This window comes from Fomitopsis serialis (assembly GCF_022376445.1).
Source record: "Fomitopsis serialis strain Sig1Antser10 chromosome Unknown B0H18scaffold_20, whole genome shotgun sequence".
Classification (NCBI taxonomy): domain Eukaryota; kingdom Fungi; phylum Basidiomycota; class Agaricomycetes; order Polyporales; family Fomitopsidaceae; genus Fomitopsis; species Fomitopsis serialis.
Window position 1 is genome coordinate 275,372 of NW_025954980.1, and position 19,242 is coordinate 294,613.

The 19,242-nt window shown below is 56.4% G+C and overlaps 7 protein-coding genes across 7 annotated transcripts; 3 read left to right on the forward strand and 4 right to left on the reverse strand.

The window, feature by feature from the left end:
• Positions 1–463: 463 nt before the first annotated feature.
• On the forward strand, positions 464–2,946 carry B0H18DRAFT_1209857 (uncharacterized protein; the record flags this gene model as incomplete). The annotated part of the gene is made up of 4 exons (XM_048036336.1): positions 464–1,035; positions 1,098–2,584; positions 2,643–2,742; positions 2,794–2,946. Coding segments are annotated over 4 exons (2,240 nt in total), but the record flags the coding sequence as incomplete, so codon positions are not given.
• B0H18DRAFT_1209858 (P-loop containing nucleoside triphosphate hydrolase protein) lies at positions 2,931–6,170 on the reverse strand (the record flags this gene model as incomplete). The annotated part of the gene is made up of 9 exons (XM_048036337.1): positions 2,931–3,136; positions 3,194–3,296; positions 3,351–3,671; positions 3,726–3,910; positions 3,962–4,391; positions 4,455–5,100; positions 5,162–5,248; positions 5,323–5,793; positions 5,847–6,170. 8 exons carry the CDS (start codon positions 6,168–6,170, stop codon positions 3,223–3,225), a joined length of 2,538 nt encoding a protein of 845 aa, XP_047895407.1. The 3' UTR covers positions 2,931–3,136; positions 3,194–3,222.
• Positions 6,171–8,463: 2,293 nt separating this feature from the next.
• On the reverse strand, positions 8,464–9,318 carry B0H18DRAFT_210550 (uncharacterized protein). Its single transcript, XM_048037135.1, has one exon. The coding sequence runs from the start codon at positions 9,206–9,208 to the stop codon at positions 8,681–8,683; it is 528 nt and encodes a 175-aa protein (XP_047895408.1). The 5' UTR covers positions 9,209–9,318; the 3' UTR covers positions 8,464–8,680.
• A 58-nt stretch (positions 9,319–9,376) lies between these two features.
• Positions 9,377–10,468, reverse strand: B0H18DRAFT_1209859 (uncharacterized protein). The gene is made up of 2 exons (XM_048036338.1): positions 10,347–10,468; positions 9,377–10,286 (listed from the first exon to the last, which is right to left on the reverse strand). The coding sequence occupies exon 2, from the start codon at positions 10,084–10,086 to the stop codon at positions 9,586–9,588; it is 501 nt and encodes a 166-aa protein (XP_047895409.1). The 5' UTR covers positions 10,087–10,286; positions 10,347–10,468; the 3' UTR covers positions 9,377–9,585.
• An 872-nt stretch (positions 10,469–11,340) lies between these two features.
• Positions 11,341–14,187, forward strand: B0H18DRAFT_1084190 (uncharacterized protein; the record flags this gene model as incomplete). Its single annotated transcript, XM_048031760.1, has 7 exons — positions 11,341–11,370; positions 11,439–11,504; positions 11,561–11,733; positions 11,784–12,849; positions 12,906–12,996; positions 13,066–13,141; positions 13,272–14,187. The coding sequence occupies 7 exons, from the start codon at positions 11,341–11,343 to the stop codon at positions 14,185–14,187; spliced, it is 2,418 nt and encodes an 805-aa protein (XP_047895410.1).
• A 1,453-nt stretch (positions 14,188–15,640) lies between these two features.
• On the reverse strand, positions 15,641–16,355 carry B0H18DRAFT_210595 (uncharacterized protein). The gene is made up of 2 exons (XM_048037136.1): positions 15,991–16,355; positions 15,641–15,934 (listed from the first exon to the last, which is right to left on the reverse strand). Exons 1-2 carry the CDS (start codon positions 16,148–16,150, stop codon positions 15,714–15,716), a joined length of 381 nt encoding a protein of 126 aa, XP_047895411.1. The 5' UTR covers positions 16,151–16,355; the 3' UTR covers positions 15,641–15,713.
• Positions 16,356–16,495: 140 nt separating this feature from the next.
• Positions 16,496–19,140, forward strand: B0H18DRAFT_997172 (Abscisic acid G-protein coupled receptor-domain-containing protein). The gene is made up of 11 exons (XM_048045450.1): positions 16,496–16,773; positions 16,829–17,128; positions 17,187–17,296; positions 17,353–17,593; positions 17,647–17,755; positions 17,809–17,872; positions 17,925–18,106; positions 18,166–18,390; positions 18,440–18,505; positions 18,563–18,985; positions 19,049–19,140. The coding sequence occupies exons 1-10, from the start codon at positions 16,718–16,720 to the stop codon at positions 18,785–18,787; spliced, it is 1,578 nt and encodes a 525-aa protein (XP_047895412.1). The 5' UTR covers positions 16,496–16,717; the 3' UTR covers positions 18,788–18,985; positions 19,049–19,140.
• The last annotated feature ends 102 nt before the right edge of the window (positions 19,141–19,242 follow it).

The window sequence follows — 19,242 nt, forward strand, 5'->3', positions numbered from 1 at the left end:
GGCGCAGGTAATTACATAATCTCGGTCATTGATTGACTCGCCAAATTGGGGGGTATGCAGCCGGGGCTCCGTTTGTTTGTATATGTTTTGTGCCAGCCGCCAGAGGGGGGTAAAGGGGAATAAGATTACGGAGATTCAGGATCGGGCGGGGATGGAAAGTTTTGATGGGATGTGGCTGAGGTGTGGCGGGTGAGGACAGGGACACAAAGCACAGTTCGCGGTCTCGAAAATTCGTCCCCTCTACCCCCCGAAGGCGGATGGGGAGGAGCCTGCCCTTTACCCCCCTCTGGCGGCTGGCACAAAACATATACAAACAAACGGAGCCCCGGCTGCATACCCCCCAATTTGGCGAGTCGATCAATGACCGAGATTATGTAATTACCTGCGCCTCGAGCGATGTTCATTTGCGCGAACGCGCGCACTGCATATATATAACGGACGAGCGCGTTTTGTACGTCCCGGGCGATGATATCTCTTGCACAAATCCAGTTCATTCGAAAAGCTCTCCTTGAAGCTCGTGTGTCACTGTCTGAGCTCGTTCTGGAATCACTCGATGACAAGACCTTCGCCGGGTTCACCTTCTTCGAAGGTCTCAATGCCAATCTTGGCCTTATTCTCGCGGCGTCTGCGCGGAATACTCGGACGTCTGCCGTGACACGGCGTTGGGCGCATCAAGAAATGAAAGCACATTACCATCGCGTCGCGCGCGAGCTGACGGACAAGGACAACGGATGGCATCTCGGTGCCGTGCACATGAAAGCCGAGCAAGTCCTTGATTTCCGCATCGAGGACATGGCTGCGCGAATGCGGTCCCTGGCTCCCGAACTATGGGAACTCATCGCGTTCCTCTTGTCAGGCCGAGAGCTCTGGACTGGCCTAGGGGAGGGAGATCCCGAGAATCAAACTCTCAGTCCGGATGAGCTGGAGTTGTGGCGGGAACTTGAACTCGGCGGAGGCGATGTTCGAGAAGGCGCCGATCCCTCAGCTCCTGCGAAGGATGCTCGGTTGAAATTGCAGCGAGCCTTATGTCATCTAGTGAGCCAGATTGCAAGTTTGTATGTTATTACTCTTGTCCTAATTAGCTTTGCCTTCGGCAGAAGACAGTAGTTATACTGTCTGTAATCATGCACTCGCTCAATCAGCAATGCAACGCGTTCGCTGCCGTCAACGCGATCTTCTTCCATTCCTGCAATACACCTGACAAGGTCATCAAGGCACTTGCACATATGGGCATCTCAATCTCACCGTCTTCTATCAATAATGCCGTTCACTCACTGTCCCGAGAGAGTGCGAGAAATGTTCGCCAGCTCGGGCAGTCCCTCCGCGCGATGCTCGCATACGACAACTGTGAGCTAACACTCAGGACCATGACACCTACGATCGAGAAATCGGGGGATCGACTCGTCCACCTTACATCAGGGCTCATCATCAAGCTCGAACATGGTGTCCAGCCTGACGACCTACGCTGCTCACGTAGGCTATGGGAGACCTCGTGGCTCAATCCCAGTGTCCTCTACAGCCCAACCCCGCCACCACGATATTCGTACGAAAACCTCCTGACACTCCATCCCGATCCTCCACATCCATCGGGTTTGTCCCGTAGCGCCCGCTTCACAGCATGGCTTTTTCTCGACGCACTCTTCCGACATGGCCCAGAATATTTCCGACAATTCATTCCGTTGTTACCCAACCCAGAAGCTGTCGAACTGATCCCTGTTGTAAAGCTCACCTACCACCCCGTTCGGTGCATGGATATAAATCAGTCGAAGGTCGATGGCAACATCCAGGCGATCGCGGACTTGCTCAAACAGGCAGGGATCGGAGACCCCGAGGCCACGGAGGCAGATGAAGACATTGTAGACATATCGGAGCATGTAGTGCTTGTCCATGGTGATCTCGGAACGGCCGAGCGGGTGCAGGCTATCCAAAAGCGCCGCAGCATCGAGCAGACAGCCCTTCGCCGCCATCAGTTTGCCATCTTCGTCCCAGGTATATTTCACTCGAAGATGGCCTGTGCAGATGACATCTGGCGCATGTTCATACAACCACCCGAGTCGCGTCGCGATGAGAACAGTCTCATGCATTTTGTGGGGATGCTACGCCCGCGAGAAACAGGCCAGATAGGTTCAAAGCCGAAGTTTCGCCAGATGCACGAGGTAATATTGCACACCGGAATCGTACTGCGGCTGGATTGCTGGCGTACGGAGGCCCGCTCGCAATATCGCGATCAAGCAGTGGACAGTCTGGATGACTTTGCTCGCCAGACACCAACATTCGAGCAGCTTGTTACCATGGCCCACCGTATGGTCCCCAAGTATGTTGCCGGGGTGCAGAACCTCTATGCTATGCGCAACCGCAGTGCCGATGTACGCGATCAGCAACACGAAAACATCATGCTCATGCATCAGTATTTTTCGCTTTACGAGGAGTTCTCCTATCATGCCAATGCGGGAGATATCGGAGGCATTGAGGCAATAATGCCTGCATGGATTGCTCTGTTCAAGGCGACGGGGAAGCATAAATATGCAAGCTACATGGAGAGGTTCTGGACAGATGTACATTTTGTCTACCCCGAGCGACTGCGGTGAGCACTTCCTGCTGATCTGATGAGAGTTATGGTGAGACTCATTGTACTGTGGAAGCCATGCAATTCGTTACAACATTCTTGTTAACCCAACGGGCAAACCGCACGCTTTCCGGGGGGTCGATTGGGTCGTTGAGCTGATGAATTTGTTCACTAAGGTATCAACCAACTGTTCGTGGTATGGGCGAGGCTGACACACATCTATCAAGGACACTTACGGTGGAGACGGCTCCAATTACACAAAGGACCGGGTTATCACAGAGTCTCCCAATGTCCTGGTGTACAGTTGAAGTTGTGCTCGCAATGCAGAGCACAACTTTTATCTCTCCGGCCTCTCGTCAGCTCATGGAAAGAAGAACCTCAAAATAACATTTAATGCTCTACTCAAAAACATGGATGAAACGAGGCCGCACGAGCGACGTGAGGGACGGAAGTCAGCGCATTGTATTCGAGATATGCTGAGTAAGGGAATTGGGCTCATGCTTGGGAGCACGAGCAGTGACGGTGATGAGGCCGACAGTGCTGGACCGCCCGAGGACGGCGTAGATATGGCTATCGATGCAGGAGATCTTAGTCTCGACACAGTGTTATGATATAATGTAATCTTACCAGCTGAGCATGTTGACGAGATGGAATACTTATCTGAGTCTCGCAGGACTCCCGTAAAAGCGAGACGGCGGCACCGGCATCATCAACGCCTCCGCGGATGAACCTAGGTACACATGAGCATGCTATAGGTGAAGGAACATCGACGACATAGACGTACCATTCACGCCAGGTTCCGTGACCAGCCCCGCCCTCCCTGGAGTGGACACTGTGTCCTGTTGCTGAGGCGACTGAAGGCTATGTTGCTCTGCACGGATCTGCTCGAGTGTTGCCACCCGAGCATTACGTCGATAAGATGGAGTCGTGAACAGAGTGTCCAACACAGTCGAAGGCGCTGGAAGTGGAGATCGTCGTGGTTGCACTTCTTGCTCGTCTGTGTCTGAGGCCGGGCCCTCATCAGCATTGCCTGCCGTCGCAGCCGTCGGCGGGGCATTCTCTTGCTGAGCCTTGCTCGCATATTTAGGACACGATCGGTTGTTCTCTGCACAATGCGCGTCAGTCATCCCGAGGTGAGGTCAACACTCATGAAGCCTACTGTTATGGCCAGCTGCGCCGCATGCGCTGCACTTGTACTGCCGAACAGTTCGTCTTGCCGGCGTCGGAGTAGCCAGAGCACTGCTGTGGTTTGGTGCGGTCGAGGAGCCTACATGCGCTGCGTTGACGGGTTGCGGCCGAGGAGTGAGCGGAGCGACCACGAAAGGATTGTCTAGAGGGAAGATGCTACAGAACGTTTAGTAACTGCACGGTGACCGACTGAATCGAATGACGCACCGCCGTATTATGGCTGCCACTTCCTCTCCATACTCGCGTGCCTTGCCCCACTTCTTCCCTACCTCGCGCTGTACGTCGTCTAGAGATTTGATTTTGCCAGCCTGCGCGCACTCAACCAATCGGTCGATAGCGTTGTCCGGAAGAACAACGCTCGCGCCGAGGTTGTCGAGTAAGGCCCGGCCATATTTGTTGATTGTCCGCTCTCGGCGGAAGGTGTCGAGGGCCGTCCTGAGGTCGCGTCCGGCTGGCGAGATGGTTGTGTCCTTCTTGATGCGCGACGCGCGCGGCTGAGGCGGCGCCGCATCGCATTCGTGAGGCGCGACTGCTGCGAAGCAGGGAGCATCGGGGGAGCACAGGATACAGCAGAGCATGGGTGCCCGTGTGGCACATCGAGAGCAGCCCTCGGCGAGGCAAGGAGGGTCATCCGGCTCTAATAGGCAAGTACCTATCAGACGGACGGACCCACAGAACCAAAGCGAGTAAACACACTTACCGATTTGGTCATTCCGGTAGTACGCCATGATCGGCGCTCGATAGCAGCGGTGCGGCCTTGTTGCTGCGTTGACTAGCGCATCGAGCTCCGCCGAGAGCTCACTCGTTTCCTGGTCTGTTTTCTTCCCTTTCCGTGCTCCTCCTTGTCGACTCGACAAACGCGCTGCTTCGATGTCTGCACGCAAACTCGCAAGATCGACCTGCGACCCCACACCGGCGCCACGTTGTGGCGGTTCCTGGGATGATCCCCGACCTTGGTCCTCTGACACACCACCAGCTGGAGGCCGTGTCGCATCTGCGCTCTCCGTCTCACTAGCAGCTTCCCGCTGTTGCTCGATGTTCGTGATGGACGAGGTAGCTGTCGCAGCTGATGTGCCGGGTGTGTCATTGGTACGTGCCCTCTTGGTAGGCTTTTGAGCTGGATCATTGACCGCTTTTCTTTTCTTGGCGGCTTTCTCGGCAGCTTTCTCGGCGGCGCGCTGTTTCTTTTCCTTCTCTTCATCAAAATACCGACCATCGACAAGGAGGATTGCAACTGCGTTGAGTGTCAGGTCACGCGCGGCGCGTCCAAAGCGCTGCCACAACGTGTTCAAATCACGCGGCATCCGCCACTGCACGACGATGCGAACGTCCGCGACGTTCACGCCCTGCGAATGTAAGTTTTTCATTAGTTACCACTCTACTAGCCTCGGGCTGAAATTCACTGACCATTCCGAAGGAATCTGTGCTACACAGGCCATATAGATTTGATGCATTGAAGGCCGCGAGATCATCCTCGCGGAACTGCTCGGACATCTGTGCGTGAAACCAATGTATTTTTCTCTCTCTTCTGGATGAAGCCGACTTCGCAGATGCTCCCCAGCCCTGACGCAATCGTCGATGTTATCGAAGAAGACCAGGAACTTTGGGATTAAGTCCCCGGCTGCACGCTCTGTCCTCGGCAAGACGAGGAAATCCAAGTCCTCGTAACCCGAGAGCGAATGCTTGATGCGACGCACTTCGATGTGCACGTTTGGGCGATCGTTCGAGCGCCGTATCACGGTACAGCGGTCGGCGCGAATCTGCAGCGTCTTCATGATCTCACGCTGCATCTCGCCTGGCAGAGTTGCTGTGGCGAGGACGAACGGGACATGCGGCAAAAGGTAACGGAGTCGGTCGATGTTCTTGTAGTCTTGTCGAAATGACTTCCAGGTACTTATGCAGTGTGCCTCATCGAAGACAATGCTCATGATTCGCGAGGTGAACCCTTCGTCGTTCCACAGGTCCTCGAATCCCCCGCCTACCTTCATCAACTCCTCCGGGCTGACGACGATTGCACGGTACTTGCCCTCGCGGATCTCCTAAGCAAATCAGTGAGTAACCTATGAATATGGCTATACGAACCATGACTCACACGAAAAACCTTCGGTGTCGCTGTCTCTGCCCTGACAGCAATCGCGCGCACCCCGAATTTTGCCAATTCTTGCTCATTCTGAGTGCCGAGAATATTGAGCGGCGTCACGACAATTTGAATACCGTCGGCACGGAAGAGAAGTGGCATCCAAAAGGTCAGTGTTTTCCCTGAACCTGTAGGTGCAATAGTGATGAGGTCGTTCTTGCGTTCGAGGATGACTTGTGTCGCGTGCGCTTGCCACCGACAGGGAAAACGACCGAGCTTGGCAAGGGTCGTCTCGCGAATCTGTTCAAGTGAGAGTATCCTTGACTGACTGGGTGCCATGATAGAGGGGCAGGGAGTCGAGGGGGTGGACTGGTAGTTTTCTCGTCGTACAGTAGGCCTGCGGCGCGTCGCGACGCGTCGCACCGTCGCACGTGCTCGCTCACGAAAAACGGAAAATGCTCATTAATTGTCCACCGAGAAATTGTCCGACGGCTGATGGGGCTACCATATGGAGGACGCCATCACCGGGCTCCGGGTGTTTGTATATGTTTTGTGCCAGCCGCCAGAGGGGGGTAGAGGGGAATAAGATTGGGGAGTTTGAATTGGCTCGCGTGGTGCATGTGACTTGTATCAACTAGTACTTTTTTGGATACAGGACTTAAGGATCGAGAAAGAGCATCGTATTGGCGTACTCAGATTCATCCCCTCTACCCCCCGAAGGCGGATGGGGAGGAGCCTGGGTGACCGGATGTCCTGCGTGTCGATATCGATGTCTATTGTACGCGCTCGGGGCCTCATACTTGGCATGACATCGACACGAATGACGGCGTACAACACTGGCGGTCGGGTTGTGTGGCCAGCGAGCATGGATGAAGCCATTCTCTGACACACCGTAGGAGGGAGTTTGGTTGGGAGTAAGTAAGGACATGGGAACTCCAGCGATCTCGCTTTTAGAACATCAGGTGCATAGCTCGCGGGGCCTTCTTCGAAGTGTTGCAAGAATAGTACGCGTCGTAACACAGCGGCCGAAATCGCTCCAGACTAAGTAGCAAAAGTATGTTATACGTTCGAATGGTGCTACAGACCCTGGTAACGTATGATACGTATCTACTGAGTATCCACTAATTACTTACAGACAATCACCGACCCTCGGCCAACACCGGGTGCGATCTTGTACCGTGCACCGCCGGCCACATCTTGTCTCCCTCCTTCATGCCGTTTAGCCTTCCTTGTTTGTGCTTGGTACATTGGTTCCTCAAACAAATGCGTTCAGTGTTCCTGAACCGCGCGCACAATTCAGGCGAGAGCACTGCTCGCTCCCACTCAGTACCTGAATGGCGATGTCATACCTGGACGGGAGAGTAGCTGCGGCCGCAAATGTGACAACTTTCTTTTCATCGCTTCGTGTACGATCATAGTGGCGTAGATAAAGCCGCAAAACCTGAAGGTAAGTATCGCAGAAGACAACACACGACGCGACGCGAGCCGGGGCTCCAGGCGTCGCGCTGGCTATATGCGGTCACCTGACCGCGTATCGCCGACTACCAACCGACCACCACCTCTATCCCAATTGAACCCATCAACCGTGCACGAGGAATGCCGTATCGGACACCCGCTAAGGATGATGACTCAGTCACCCTACGCGCACGAATTCCCTGGTTCAGTATACACTCACCCTTTCTAGGCATGGACCGTGCAATCCGCGACGACTTCGGCCCGGACTGGCTCCCGACTCATCCGTCGAGCGGCCATATCGAGAGCGGGAAGTAACCCTCTCCTCCCAGGTTCATCAATGGCTGCGGCTTGTTACGACGCTGTGGTCGGGGCCCGTAGTCCAGAGCGAGGATCTCCCGCCTTCGAGATATCGTTTCATGACGGACGTGTCTCGCGACGCTTTCTGCGCGTAGCCGCCCATCTCGCTCGTTGTTGACAGTGTTCTGCGTCATGCTACTGGTTATCGTGCCCAGCTGGTGAGTACTGCAATCTTTCATTTCGCGCTTTGTGCGCGCGGCAAGTGCTTCCTGCCGCTCGTGCGTTCCCGTGACGTTCTGCTCCCGTGCATCCCTAGGCCGGTTCTCCCGCTCGACCTTCCCTAGAGCGGATAGTCCTCCTCGGCGCGACGAACTCTGCAGCCGTGGGTACAGCGCCAGGCCCCCTCCGATTGCGGGTTGACTAAGACGCTGTCCTTGCCTTCTGCGGTAAGCAATCCTGCTCAAACCCCCATGCACTCGAGTGGCGCTGGATCTGCCATTCATTCGAATGGCCCGATACCCGATTTGCTACGGGTGCGATCGCCTGCACTCGTGATCGACTGCCTGGCTTCTGGCAGCGCTCTGAACTGAGAACCCCCTCCCATGCTTCAGGTTCAGCGCACGGTGTGGAGCCTGAGTGCACCTCCCACTCACCATGCGAATCCGCGCTGAAGGCGTACGAAGGCGCCCCCGATTAATGTGGCGCGAGCTTGCCGTCATGCCTGAGGAACCTGTGAGGAACAGCGTCGTCAGTGTGCGCGTTCTCGGGAGTGGCGTGGCAGCGCGGAACCGTGGCCTCGACGTCGCGTGCGAAGCCACCCTACATTTATCTCAATTGAAGTACTGCCCCCCACTCAATCTCGCTGAAGCGTCTACTACGCCCAGGCTACAGGCTCCCCCCTGCGCCTGAGTTACGTTAGCGACGGATCTAAGCAGCCGTTTTGACCTGGCAACAGCTTCTTGCTCGCCGTCCAATTTGTCTGTGTCAAATGTCAGAACCTATCGTCGCCCGTGCACATCTGCAAAGCCATGTAATTGCAAATACAAAAGCACGTCTCGACGCGCGCCTGAACCAAAACGGACAGGAATCCGTGCCTCTCATTGGCTGAGGAGTGGATAAGCGGGCATTTTTGATTTCGCGTAGAGGCCCGTAAGCGAGCCTCCAGAAAGCTGCTCAGAGGCTCCTGTGGCAGCCATTGGGCGCTTCGAATTCGCCGATGCATTCCCCCCTCCTGTCACGAGTGCCGCCGGCCCTGAGGATGCAACCAGATCGCTCGTCAGCGAAGAAGCGCGCGACGTCCTGGGAAGGGGGGCTGCACTGACCTTTGGGGATGCGCGGCTGCCGCTGGACTTCTCAGAAGGCGATCCCGTGCGCACGGCGTCGTCGCGGAATAAACTCGATTCAGGTGGCGAAGCTAGCGTCCTGGTTACAACCCTCGAGCTTGTAGCGTGCTGGCAAGCATCCAGCGAGATAGGCGCAGGGCCATTCATCGGGTCTTGCGATGACAGCCCGCTTCTCGGGCGAGGAGGAACGAGGATCACTAACCGCAGGACGCCACAGGGCGGAATCATCGTGGCTCTCGACAGCAATAAGCTACGCACTGATACGCATGTTGCGGCGAGCATACGGCAGCGTCGAAAAGCGCGTTTCGAGCGGGACGTCCGGTAGGTGCGCTCTGGTACGAGGTCCGGACAGACCTACTTGGTGCTAGCCCTGCCGGAACACGTTGACACGCCTCGTTCCTGGCATCTCATTTCTCTCCCCGCATCCTGTCTTCTGTGGGCGGGTTCGTGATATCAGCCCCCGACCGCCGGTACCCATTGTGCGGCGGGAGGCGCCGCACGTGATGGTACCGGCGCGCACAAGTTCGGCGCTGGGACACTCGGGATCGATTATGCGCCTTGCTTATCGGATCTTGGTACTCGTCATGCACGCTGCCAGTGCTCGCGGAGTCGGACGCAGGGGGAGGGGGATGGTGAGCTCCTGCAAGCCTGCTATCATCTCAGCTATCGCTATCGGGTCCGCCGCCTTGCGGTGGGAGAGGAAATGGTCCGAAGACTGCGCTATGCCTCTCGCCGGCGGTGGTGCCTGCTTCTGCCACCTTCTCTGTTCTGATCAGGGCGGTGAGTTCGCCATGTTGTTCTGTGGAAGTCGCATCAGCTGCTCTGTCCCGCGAAGGTAAGAAGACAGGGATGCAGCGCACCTGGGTAGGGATGCAGGTCATATTTCTATTGCGGTTCCCCCGCCTGTGGCGTCCGTGGCCAGACGGAACCTCTAGATTCTGGCCACGGTGGAGCCAATTCACACTGGAGAAGACTGGGGCGTCAATCCGTCCGGTCGAACAAGGACAGTGATTACTCTGTTTGTGCGCTGCACTTGCCTCTGGAGTCTCGCTTGGCACCTGTGCAACCTTCCTGCAGTTCGGCCCCGTCTGCGGCGTGCTCTCGCCGAGGCCTGCGGGGGCAGACGTGCCGAACGCACTGTACCTGCAGCATGCTGCCATGGGCAGAGGGTACTGGTGTTCAGAATCTCCGGATGTGGTAGGTCGTGATGGCGCAATCCGCCTCGAGGCTCTCCTTCCGCCAGTTTGTGTACCCCGCTGCGTCCCGTGATCGGCGCTCCGTCGCTCGGTCAGCGCGACTGTCTCCCGCTCCCTCCTCGCAGAGCGCGAATATCGGCACGACGGTGGGCACTAGCGCGGGCCTGCTGACAGGGAGCGCCTTGTAGGTAAAGGGGATCATCGTTGACGCCCTCTAAACGTACGCGGGGGCTTCATCAATCAGCAGCGTCTTCTTGTCTCGTAGGAATTCCGCGCCCGGGTTGGCATTCGGAATTGCCGGTAGGTGGTGGAGAGGCGCATTGTGCTCGGTCCACGAGTATATCATCCTTCGTGGCTTCGGCTAGCTGTTGTGCTGGTCCAGCAGCAACCAAGATTATTGGGCTGGTAAGTTGAGCGGCGCAGGAACGCTACTGCCACGCATTATGGTTCCGTCACATCTGCTGTGGAGCCCGTATGAGCATCGTGTTGACTATAGGACTCTTGGCGACCCTATGCAGCCACTACCCAGCCCGGAGTTATGTGAGTGAGATCGCTAGGCTCGTGGCAAGTGCGTAGCGCAGTCTTCTCGGACGCTACCCCCGTCAGTGCCGTCATTCGGCGGTGAGCATGTTGCGCGAATGCTGGGGCGTGCATGTTACCGAGCGAGACCAGCCACCCTGTGTAGGGCCTCCTCCCATGGGTTCCGACTCGGACACCGGAGCGACGTCGGTGGAACGGTGCCTTGGGCGACGAATATAGCCGCGATGGGGATGGGGCCGACCGCATGCAACATTCAGCCCAAGGCGACACGTGTGGATGCCGGAGGAGTGGGGCACAAGGACGAACCGAGCTGTGCGGACGGTCTTGGGACGGACCGCGGCGGGTACGGTGTTCTCGGGACGGACCTCACGTACCATACAAGGGATGGTAAGAGCGGATAAGAAACGCGTTTGTATGTTGCATTCTGTTTGTATGAGTGGCAATTCAAAGACGCTTGTAACGCCATTAGAAGACCTTTAAATGAACGCCGCGGAGTTCGAACCCGGGAAACGTGCCTCAGTAGATTTACAGGGAACTGCACGAAAAGTGGACAAAAATGGGAAGAAAACTCCGCCAAATCACACCGCCGCTTAGGCGAGCGCCTTCTCTTATTTTCCCTTTAACTCTCCGTCTCCCGCCTCGCTCGTTGATCCCCCCTGCACCCCTCAGGTCCAGTCAATGCCCAACATTCTCAATCTCAAGTTCAAAGTCGGTTTCCCGAGTCCTAGGACACCAGGGGACGCGTACTCACATCCTTTTTCGTTAAAATCCGACAGGGCAACAAGTCCTTCGTACCCTTCAGCAACCTCAACGATGGCGACTCGCTGACTTTGACCTGGAAGGTCCTCCCCGTTTCCCCCGGTTCGATGTAGCGTTGTAACTGAGCGAGCCTTTGCAGGTCTGCACCAAGGTGGCAAGCGTCTTGGAGCAGGGACAACGCCTCGAGAACTTGAGCTGGAGATTGTGGCACCTTCAGAACATCATGGTCGACTCGGATAACGCCAAGTCCAAGCGCGACTTCAAGAAGCTATCGAAATGCATGAGCGATAAGCTAGACAAGGAGAAAGGACGGTGAGTCGCCCTCGTCGTTGTCTGGCTTGCAAAAGCTCATTCGAGCTCAGGAGTATCGAAGAGCTCCAGGCGCCGGGCTTCAGGCGCAACCACTCGACCGAGCTCTTGCAGCAGCGTGCCGCTGAGAGGGAGCGCGAGCGCGAGGCGAATCAAAACGGCAGGCCCGGGACGATTCACCGTATGCAGTTCACGTTCAGCGTTGACCAGCCCTCGCCGCCGACCGCGTCGACTATCGACGTCAAGAAGCCCGACCTCAAGCCCTCCGCCGAATTCAAGGACAATGCCCTCAAGCGAGGCCGTCCCGCAACCCGCTCGACCACCACCCACGAAGATACTTCCATGGACACTGCTGACAGGGATCAACCTCTGACGCAGCGCGGCCGAAAGCCCGTCCCGTCGAGCACGGACTCTCGCAACTCTGCTCTCGACAGCATGTATTCTGCTGCCGCTCTTCGGTTCCCCTCCCTGTTTTCAAACGACTTCGGCCCCACCGCGCTGCTCTACCCCACGCCCACTACCACCAACCCCATGACATACGGCGAGGGCGTCGGGTCTGGTGCCAGTGCCAACGACTTCAGCATCATGCGCCCTACCATCGAACTCCCTCTTGACGAACTCTTGAACGCCGATAGCCCGAGTGGGTGGCCCCACTTGGTCTCCATGCACGAAGACATCGAAATGAAGCCCACGCAACGCGACTCATCATACCCCTCCTCCGGCAGTTCTGGCCGCGACGCCAGCACTGACGACGACGAAGCTCTTCTCAGGTCCACTACCGCTCTGCGGAACGTACCTCCTCTGTCCACGCCCATCGAGGACCTGGTGCCTCGCACCATCACTCCGACACGCCTCGGCGGTAACGGTCTTGTCGCCTCGCAGATTAACAGCAACGGGAAGCGTCCGTCCCTGAGTTTGCGCACGCAGTCGTCTGCGCGCTCGTCGGGTCCTAGTGCCACTCCGGTTAACAACGGAGGGCCGGGGACTCAGAGCTCCAACACGGCGCCCGGCGGTGTCAAGGCTGAATGCTCGAACTGTGGCGCAACTCACACACCGCTCTGGCGCCGAGGCCTGAATGACGAGTTGAACTGCAACGCCTGTGGTCTGTATTGCAAGCTGGTACGTCAACGTTGTTAGGGTTCCCTGTACGTCTCGCTTAAGACGCATCATTACAGCACAAACGTCCTCGCCCGAAGAGCATGCGGAACAACCATGGCGAGGGTCGCACGCAGAGCGCCCCCCGAAGCGACACTCAGGAGATAGTGGGTAAGTATTTACGTACTCGCCTATGTCGGCTTTCTGTCTATGACGGATGCATAACCGCCAACGCCACAGCCCAATGTCACAACTGCCACACGACTGCGACGCCACTCTGGCGCAAGGACGACGAAGGCAAGACGGTGTGTAATGCGTGAGTAAAGTTGTCATCTCGGGGGTAAGCTCGCTGCTAACGGGCGTCCCTTCTTCCATCAGCTGCGGCCTATAGTGAGCTTCCTTGGCTGCCGCCGGATCGTCTACATAACTGACTGTTCCTAACACAGTTACAAGCTGCATGGCTCGTCGCGTCCCATCAGTATGAAGTCGGACGTTATTCGCAAGCGTGCGCGTCACGACGCACGACGTGTTGGAAATGGTCCCTCGGAGACGCCCTCTGCGAGCCCAGGCGCCAGTCGCCGCGCGTCGCCCACCACGGACACACCGACGCTCGCGCCGGACTCGTCCACGACGACGTCGTCGATGTACAACGGCGAGCAGATGGACTACCGCCCGTCCATGCAGTCGGAGCTCATGGGCGCGCTTGGCGACACGCACAGTTCGTTCGGCGGCGGAAACAGCTACTTCTCCTACTCCGGCTTCCCGGGCCCGTACAACCCGGACTACCTCGCACAGACGCATAATATTCCCGCTGACGCACTTCCCTTCGCATCCGGAGACTTGTCGGACGTGGACAATTCTGGCCTCGAGTCTCGCACCAACAAGCGGCGACGCATGAGCAACGACTCGGCGTCGGAGCCTCCGTCGTCGGCAGTGTCGTTGAGCTCGTACGCGGACTCGTTCACGTCGGCGTCATCGTCGGCTTCGCACTCGCAGCGTTCGTCGGTGGACTGGCCGTACGATCCATATGGCGGGTATGGGTTCAACAACCGAAACAACAACAGCAACAACAACATGTGGCACCCGCCGATGCTCCCGCCGAACAGCGACTCGCCGCAATTCATCCACCCGCCGATGCTCCCCCCAGACAGCTCGCCGAACATCTTCCTCCACACGCAGGGCTTGCAGCATGACGACGACTCCCTCTTCGCTACGTACCTCCACCCGCCGATGCTGCCGCCCGACGGCGACTCTCCGGCCATGGGCGGCCTGCAGCTGCACCCGCCGATGGTTCCGAACGACTGGGGGAAGTCTGCGGGGCACGCGGATTCGTTCTACGACACACCAATGGTCACGTTCTGATGAACTTCACGCCTTTGTCTCCCCGGGCTCCATCTCGCTCACGGACGCTGTAGCAAGGTGATCTTAGCTTACTTGACTCTGCCTGCGCGTGCGCGGGTACGACTGTTCGGACGCTGGCGTGTGTGCGTGTGAGCTTGGTACCTTTCTCCATTTCATTATGGTCTCTGCAAGCTATCATTCTCGAGAATCCTTTGTGTAGATGTCTCATCACTGCTCCTGTCGCATACCGGTCCGAGCATCGTCCCGTCATCGCATTGCTGTCGATTTCCCATATTCCCATCCTCGCTCGATCGTCATCAGCCCGGTCCCGTTCCCTCCCACTCAATGCTCGCGCCCCTGCTATAGCCATAATTTCTCCTCTCTCGATCTCCCTCTTCGTGTGGTCATACCTCCCTTGGCTTCTGTGTCATACTCATCTCCTCTTCCCGCTCCCCTTGCCATCTCCCTCGATCTATCTATTCGAGAATAGGTTGTACGAGGTTGTCGTAGTTTGCCGCGAAGGGTCTCGCGTATTAGACCCCTGAATAGATATTTAATCCCCTCTTTCCGTAGTCGCTATACCCCCGATGTATGCACATTATGTCTACGTAGGTTATGAATAAATTCCATGCCCCGGCCCTTCCCTGAAGCGATCTGCGTGAATATGAAGCGACCCTGCGACTGAGGAATCGCTAGGCCTAGTGCATCCGTGGACAAGGGCGGCGGAGAACCGGGATTTGACTGCCAGAAGTCGGCCCCCTTGAACGCGCGAATGTTCCAGTGGGCTACGAAGTGTCGACGGAAGCCCCCCAGACGACACGGCCACGCCGACGGTCCACCAGGAAAAGGTACCATGTGGTAAATTTCATTTCGGTAGTTTGTGCAACGACACACGTTGGTAGAAGCCATACATGACGACTAAAGACGGCTCGCCTGACTGGCGTTATCTCCAATGCGGACGTTCAGTGGAGGAGCGGGAACATTCGCCTGCAATACAAACACGCCAATCAGCTCGGAGGAAGGACGACATACGTTGCACGACGTCTTCGTACGACGCGTGTCGGGGGAGCGAATGGAAACGCATGTGTTTCCTTCGGACATCTTGTGTCCGAGCGTAGGTTTGCGTCATGACAGATCGCGTAGGCCGGGGGCAGTCTCATCGGGAACAGTTGAGATCCTGCACGCGTTCCGATGCGCGATCCCGGTAGGATCACGGAATGCGGGGGAAGACATTGACTGGCTGCGTCGAGCGCGATTGAGATGATCCGCGCGGCGATGAAAGGGGATATGGCGTACCTGGCGGACGGGTCCGGCTTTGATACCTCGCAGATTATACTCGTTCAGCAGGATCTCGGTGGCACACATCGCGTCAGAGAGCATAGAGACCGTCATGAAATGTGAATACTTACATTGGCGGTGAGACACCATTCGGTGTCTACCAATGAGTAGGTCGACGTTGGGCGGTACGAACTCACAATAGCAGGAGTACCGTGCTTGCCATCGCAGTGCGCTCACGTCTGCTGCCAACGTACCGATCGTTTGGTAGATCAGAGTTGAGCGAGGCAATGCAATCTGGGATCCTCCCATCTGACGTTACTCGCCCAGGACTCCCAAGAGGGACAAGGCGATCGATTTGTCCAAGACATCGGGCTGAATCGTGGATCGGCGCTGTCAAGCACAGAAGGACATGCAGACGCAATGAGGCCTCCAGGACCCGCGAGCCTGCCCGTTGGCCCGGATCTCTGAGCCGTCGATGAACACGGCCGATCTGCAAACGCTCGTGAGTGGACTCGAGGCTGCCGCGAGGGTGGACGTAGGACGCACGATCAGACGTTGCTAAACGTGCATCACCAACCTGCCAGGGGAAAAGGCATGGTAAAGGAGCGACCGCCGTTCTGGTCGGAGTGATGCTACTAGCTTGACAAGCTAGGGCCGTTGTGACGGGTCGGTGCGACTTGAACCAAAGACACGCTGCACGGCGCATGACATATCGGCGTCGTCGACTGCCAGGTGTCCGGATTCAATCCAGGTTCGCAAGATCCTCGTAGCAAGCCATGCAATGCTGCGTCGTACTTGACCGTGACATTGCTGAGCCCCGAAAGTTTAGCGTCATGGTTTGAGCACGCATCTTGTAACACATGTATATGGATGAAGCAATCATACTCCAGCCTCAGTGGGCGTATTGTAGAGCGATGCAAGTAAAGAGCAGCATTCAAAACGTGAATTTGAAGAAGGATGGAGGATTTTGATTTTGAGGCAGCTCGTGCCGTGACCGTGAGAGTTCGCCGTCCCTTCCCGCGGCGCGTGGCGGTCGGCCCACCGCCGCGCAGCCTTTACCTCGGACGGCCAGCATCTCGGCGACATCTGGGTTTACTGTGGTTCTCTTCTCTTCGTATAAGTTTCGCGATTGAGACGGTACGGTAAACACTGATTTTGGCTCGAAGAAGACTCACACGACGAGGTCAGAGGAGCCAGTTCGACTAAGTGCATTCGAGGTGGCGGGGCATTCATTGACAAGGACGCTCATCCGTGTCAGCTACTTTGCTGTGTAATGATCGTATTGACCTTGAAGTCCTTCTTGGAAACGGGTGTTCTGTTCACTTCAAGGTATGGATGCCTGAAAACCGTTCGCTTGTAGCCAAACCTCATCCCAAATTCCCAGATTATGTCTCTTCCTAGCATGTCGCAAATACCTGCTGCGTCATTTGTATCATGACCTTCAGGATCTATCCGCCCAACGAACGACTGATCCTGGAACGCCGCCAGTAGCAGAAGCAGACAACATCGAATTGGAGACTCTGCCTGAACCGTCGACTGCCACAGTCAAGCGAGCGTCATCTCTCGTCGGACAGCGGCCGTTCCATTCCGTCCTTGCTAGGAGCTTGTTTGCTCTGTGCTTCTCGGAGAGTTGTACTCTGTTCTTGTTGCTCATGTGTCAGGCTTTCGACGTATTGGACCCTCGGTAGGTGCATGGTAGTTCTCCATAGCTCGTCGGATGTTTATATCTCCCTGTATACTAGAGCCCGTCTACTCAACTGGAATATCTCATTATCACTTCTACTCGCGGCAATTCTTGTCCTCATCCCGCTCTCTTATAGCCTCGTCGTGAGCGACTCAGTCACGGGTGCAGGTAAGTGGTCGTGTTCTCTCTCACTGTAATGGCCGAGCGGTCTCACGTCACTGCAGGGCTCCGTTCGAGACAGCGGCCGTCTGTGTTCCGAATCCTACTGAATTTCATACCCGTCGGCCTGTTCCTGTTCCTGTTGGCTATGATCCCGCTACCCTCCGCATTGCCCACGTCTGGTATCATCGTCACGACTCTGTCCCAGTTGACCGTGTTGGGCACCATCATTCTTGGATTGCTCTCTGGGTTTGGTGCGATCAACACGGCATGGATCTATTTCCCTCGGATTTACGGCAAACAGAGGTAGCTACAAGTCGCGTTGAGGGCATCACGTTGCTCATGCGCTTGTAACACAGCTCTCATCCGTCTGACGAGGATATTCGCATGGCAGAGCAAGGTCTGCAGCGAGTACAGAGCGATCTCGCCCTGCGCCGACAGGATGTGCAGAAGCTGCAGGCAGCGCAGGTATGCGAGATCTGCTGGGTATGCGACATGTCGTCTCACTAGTGATCTTCAAGCAGCAGGCAAGCCCCGACACGGGCTGGTTCTCCCGTATGGCCACGAATTTCCGGGGCGATAGTCGTGCGTTACTTTACCTGTATGCCATTTTCTGTGCTGACACCGCGTGATGCAGAGCTTTCATCTACGTTACAAGAGTTGAGCGGACTGGAATCACTCGAGTACGAGATGTCGCGGAATTTGGAGACACTCAAGGAGAGGCAGGCCGACGCCAAGTTCTCGCGTACCATCGGCGGAATGATATTCAACTGGGGTGGTAGGCTCTTCGCCGTCTATTGTATCTTCCGGATACTCAACGTGCGTGGACCCGGGCTTAGCGGGCAGCTCACTTTGTGCTTATCTACCTCTCCACGCAGTCGCTGGTGAACCTAGTTATCCCCGCACCCCAAGCAACGAGTCCCGCGCAGTCTTCGCGGAGTGTGGACATGCTCAGTATTGGGCTTGCGAAGTTGCTTTCCTTGTTGCCTTCGGTGCATATTGAGGAAGATGGGGTGGCCGACATCTCACGGCAGATCAGCCTCGGGCTAGTTGGAGTAATCATTCTCAGTAGCATCCGGCTGGTACTCAGGGGTGTCGCAAGAGTACGCTTTCGCCTACCTGATACATGCATGCGCTGATCGTCCACCTCAGGCACTTCGCGTCACGAGTCGGAACCTGGGTGCATCCCTCATGCTGCTCATCCTGGCACAACTCATGGTAGGGGCTACGTTTCCTCCTCCATCACATCCTCGTCTTACACCTAGCGTATCAAAGGGTATCTACCTCCTCTCGACCCTGGTGCAATTGCGTACTTCCTTCCCTCCCCCTCCATTGCGGCCGGACGTCACTCCCGACGTCGGGCTCGTCAACCTCTTCTCGACACTCCCTGAGTACCAGCTCTTTGGGTCTCTCTTCGATGGATCGTTTCTGGTTGCTGCTGCGGGAGGCGCGGTGGTACGGTGGTTCGGCGACAGAATTCGTAATGCGGATATGGACTAGGTCGGGATATCCTGCTGCGTTGTTTCTTGATGTGCTATTTATCCGAGTCAATCCTGACTTTGCTTGCTGAGATGTTCCACGGCAGTACCGATTCAGTGAGTCGCAGTTGGAACTCTCCAGTACGATGAACGGCGATTCCTTTGGGGGATTGTACGAGGTTGAAGTAATCAGTGTGTAGTCTGCAGGGCTGTATCACACGTAAGTGGCAATCAGTACTTGAGGCACTGTTCTTCGCTCTGATAGTCTGCACCATATCTACAGGTAGTTGACGTACCTCGATTCTTCGTGCATCTGCTTCTCCGGTCGATGCTTCTCGAGGAACAGATTACGCAAGGCGTCTACCTCTGACTGGCATCCTCCACTTCCACCGACTTCCGCCACGAAGTCCTTGACAGGGGCGGATGCATTCACTCATCATTTCCGCGTTGTGCGGTTGAGCCTAGGTATATCAGCTC

Excerpts from the sequence above, each read along its gene's own strand:
- B0H18DRAFT_997172 (XM_048045450.1), top strand. The coding sequence starts at position 16,718 with ATGATCGTATTGACCTTGAAGTCCTTCTTGGAAACGGGTGTTCTGTTC. Across the intron at positions 16,774-16,828 it reads GGTGTTCTGTTCACTTCAAG|ATTATGTCTCTTCCTAGCAT; the intron begins GTATGGATGCCT and ends CCAAATTCCCAG. Across the intron at positions 18,107-18,165 it reads GTATCTTCCGGATACTCAAC|TCGCTGGTGAACCTAGTTAT; the intron begins GTGCGTGGACCC and ends CTCTCCACGCAG.
- B0H18DRAFT_210595 (XM_048037136.1), bottom strand. The coding sequence starts at position 16,150 with ATGCGCCGTGCAGCGTGTCTTTGGTTCAAGTCGCACCGACCCGTCACA. Across the intron at positions 15,935-15,990 it reads ACGTTTAGCAACGTCTGATC|ATCGGCCGTGTTCATCGACG; the intron begins GTGCGTCCTACG and ends GAGCGTTTGCAG.
- B0H18DRAFT_1209859 (XM_048036338.1), bottom strand. The coding sequence starts at position 10,086 with ATGGCAGCATGCTGCAGGTACAGTGCGTTCGGCACGTCTGCCCCCGCA.
- B0H18DRAFT_210550 (XM_048037135.1), bottom strand. The coding sequence starts at position 9,208 with ATGCTCGCCGCAACATGCGTATCAGTGCGTAGCTTATTGCTGTCGAGA.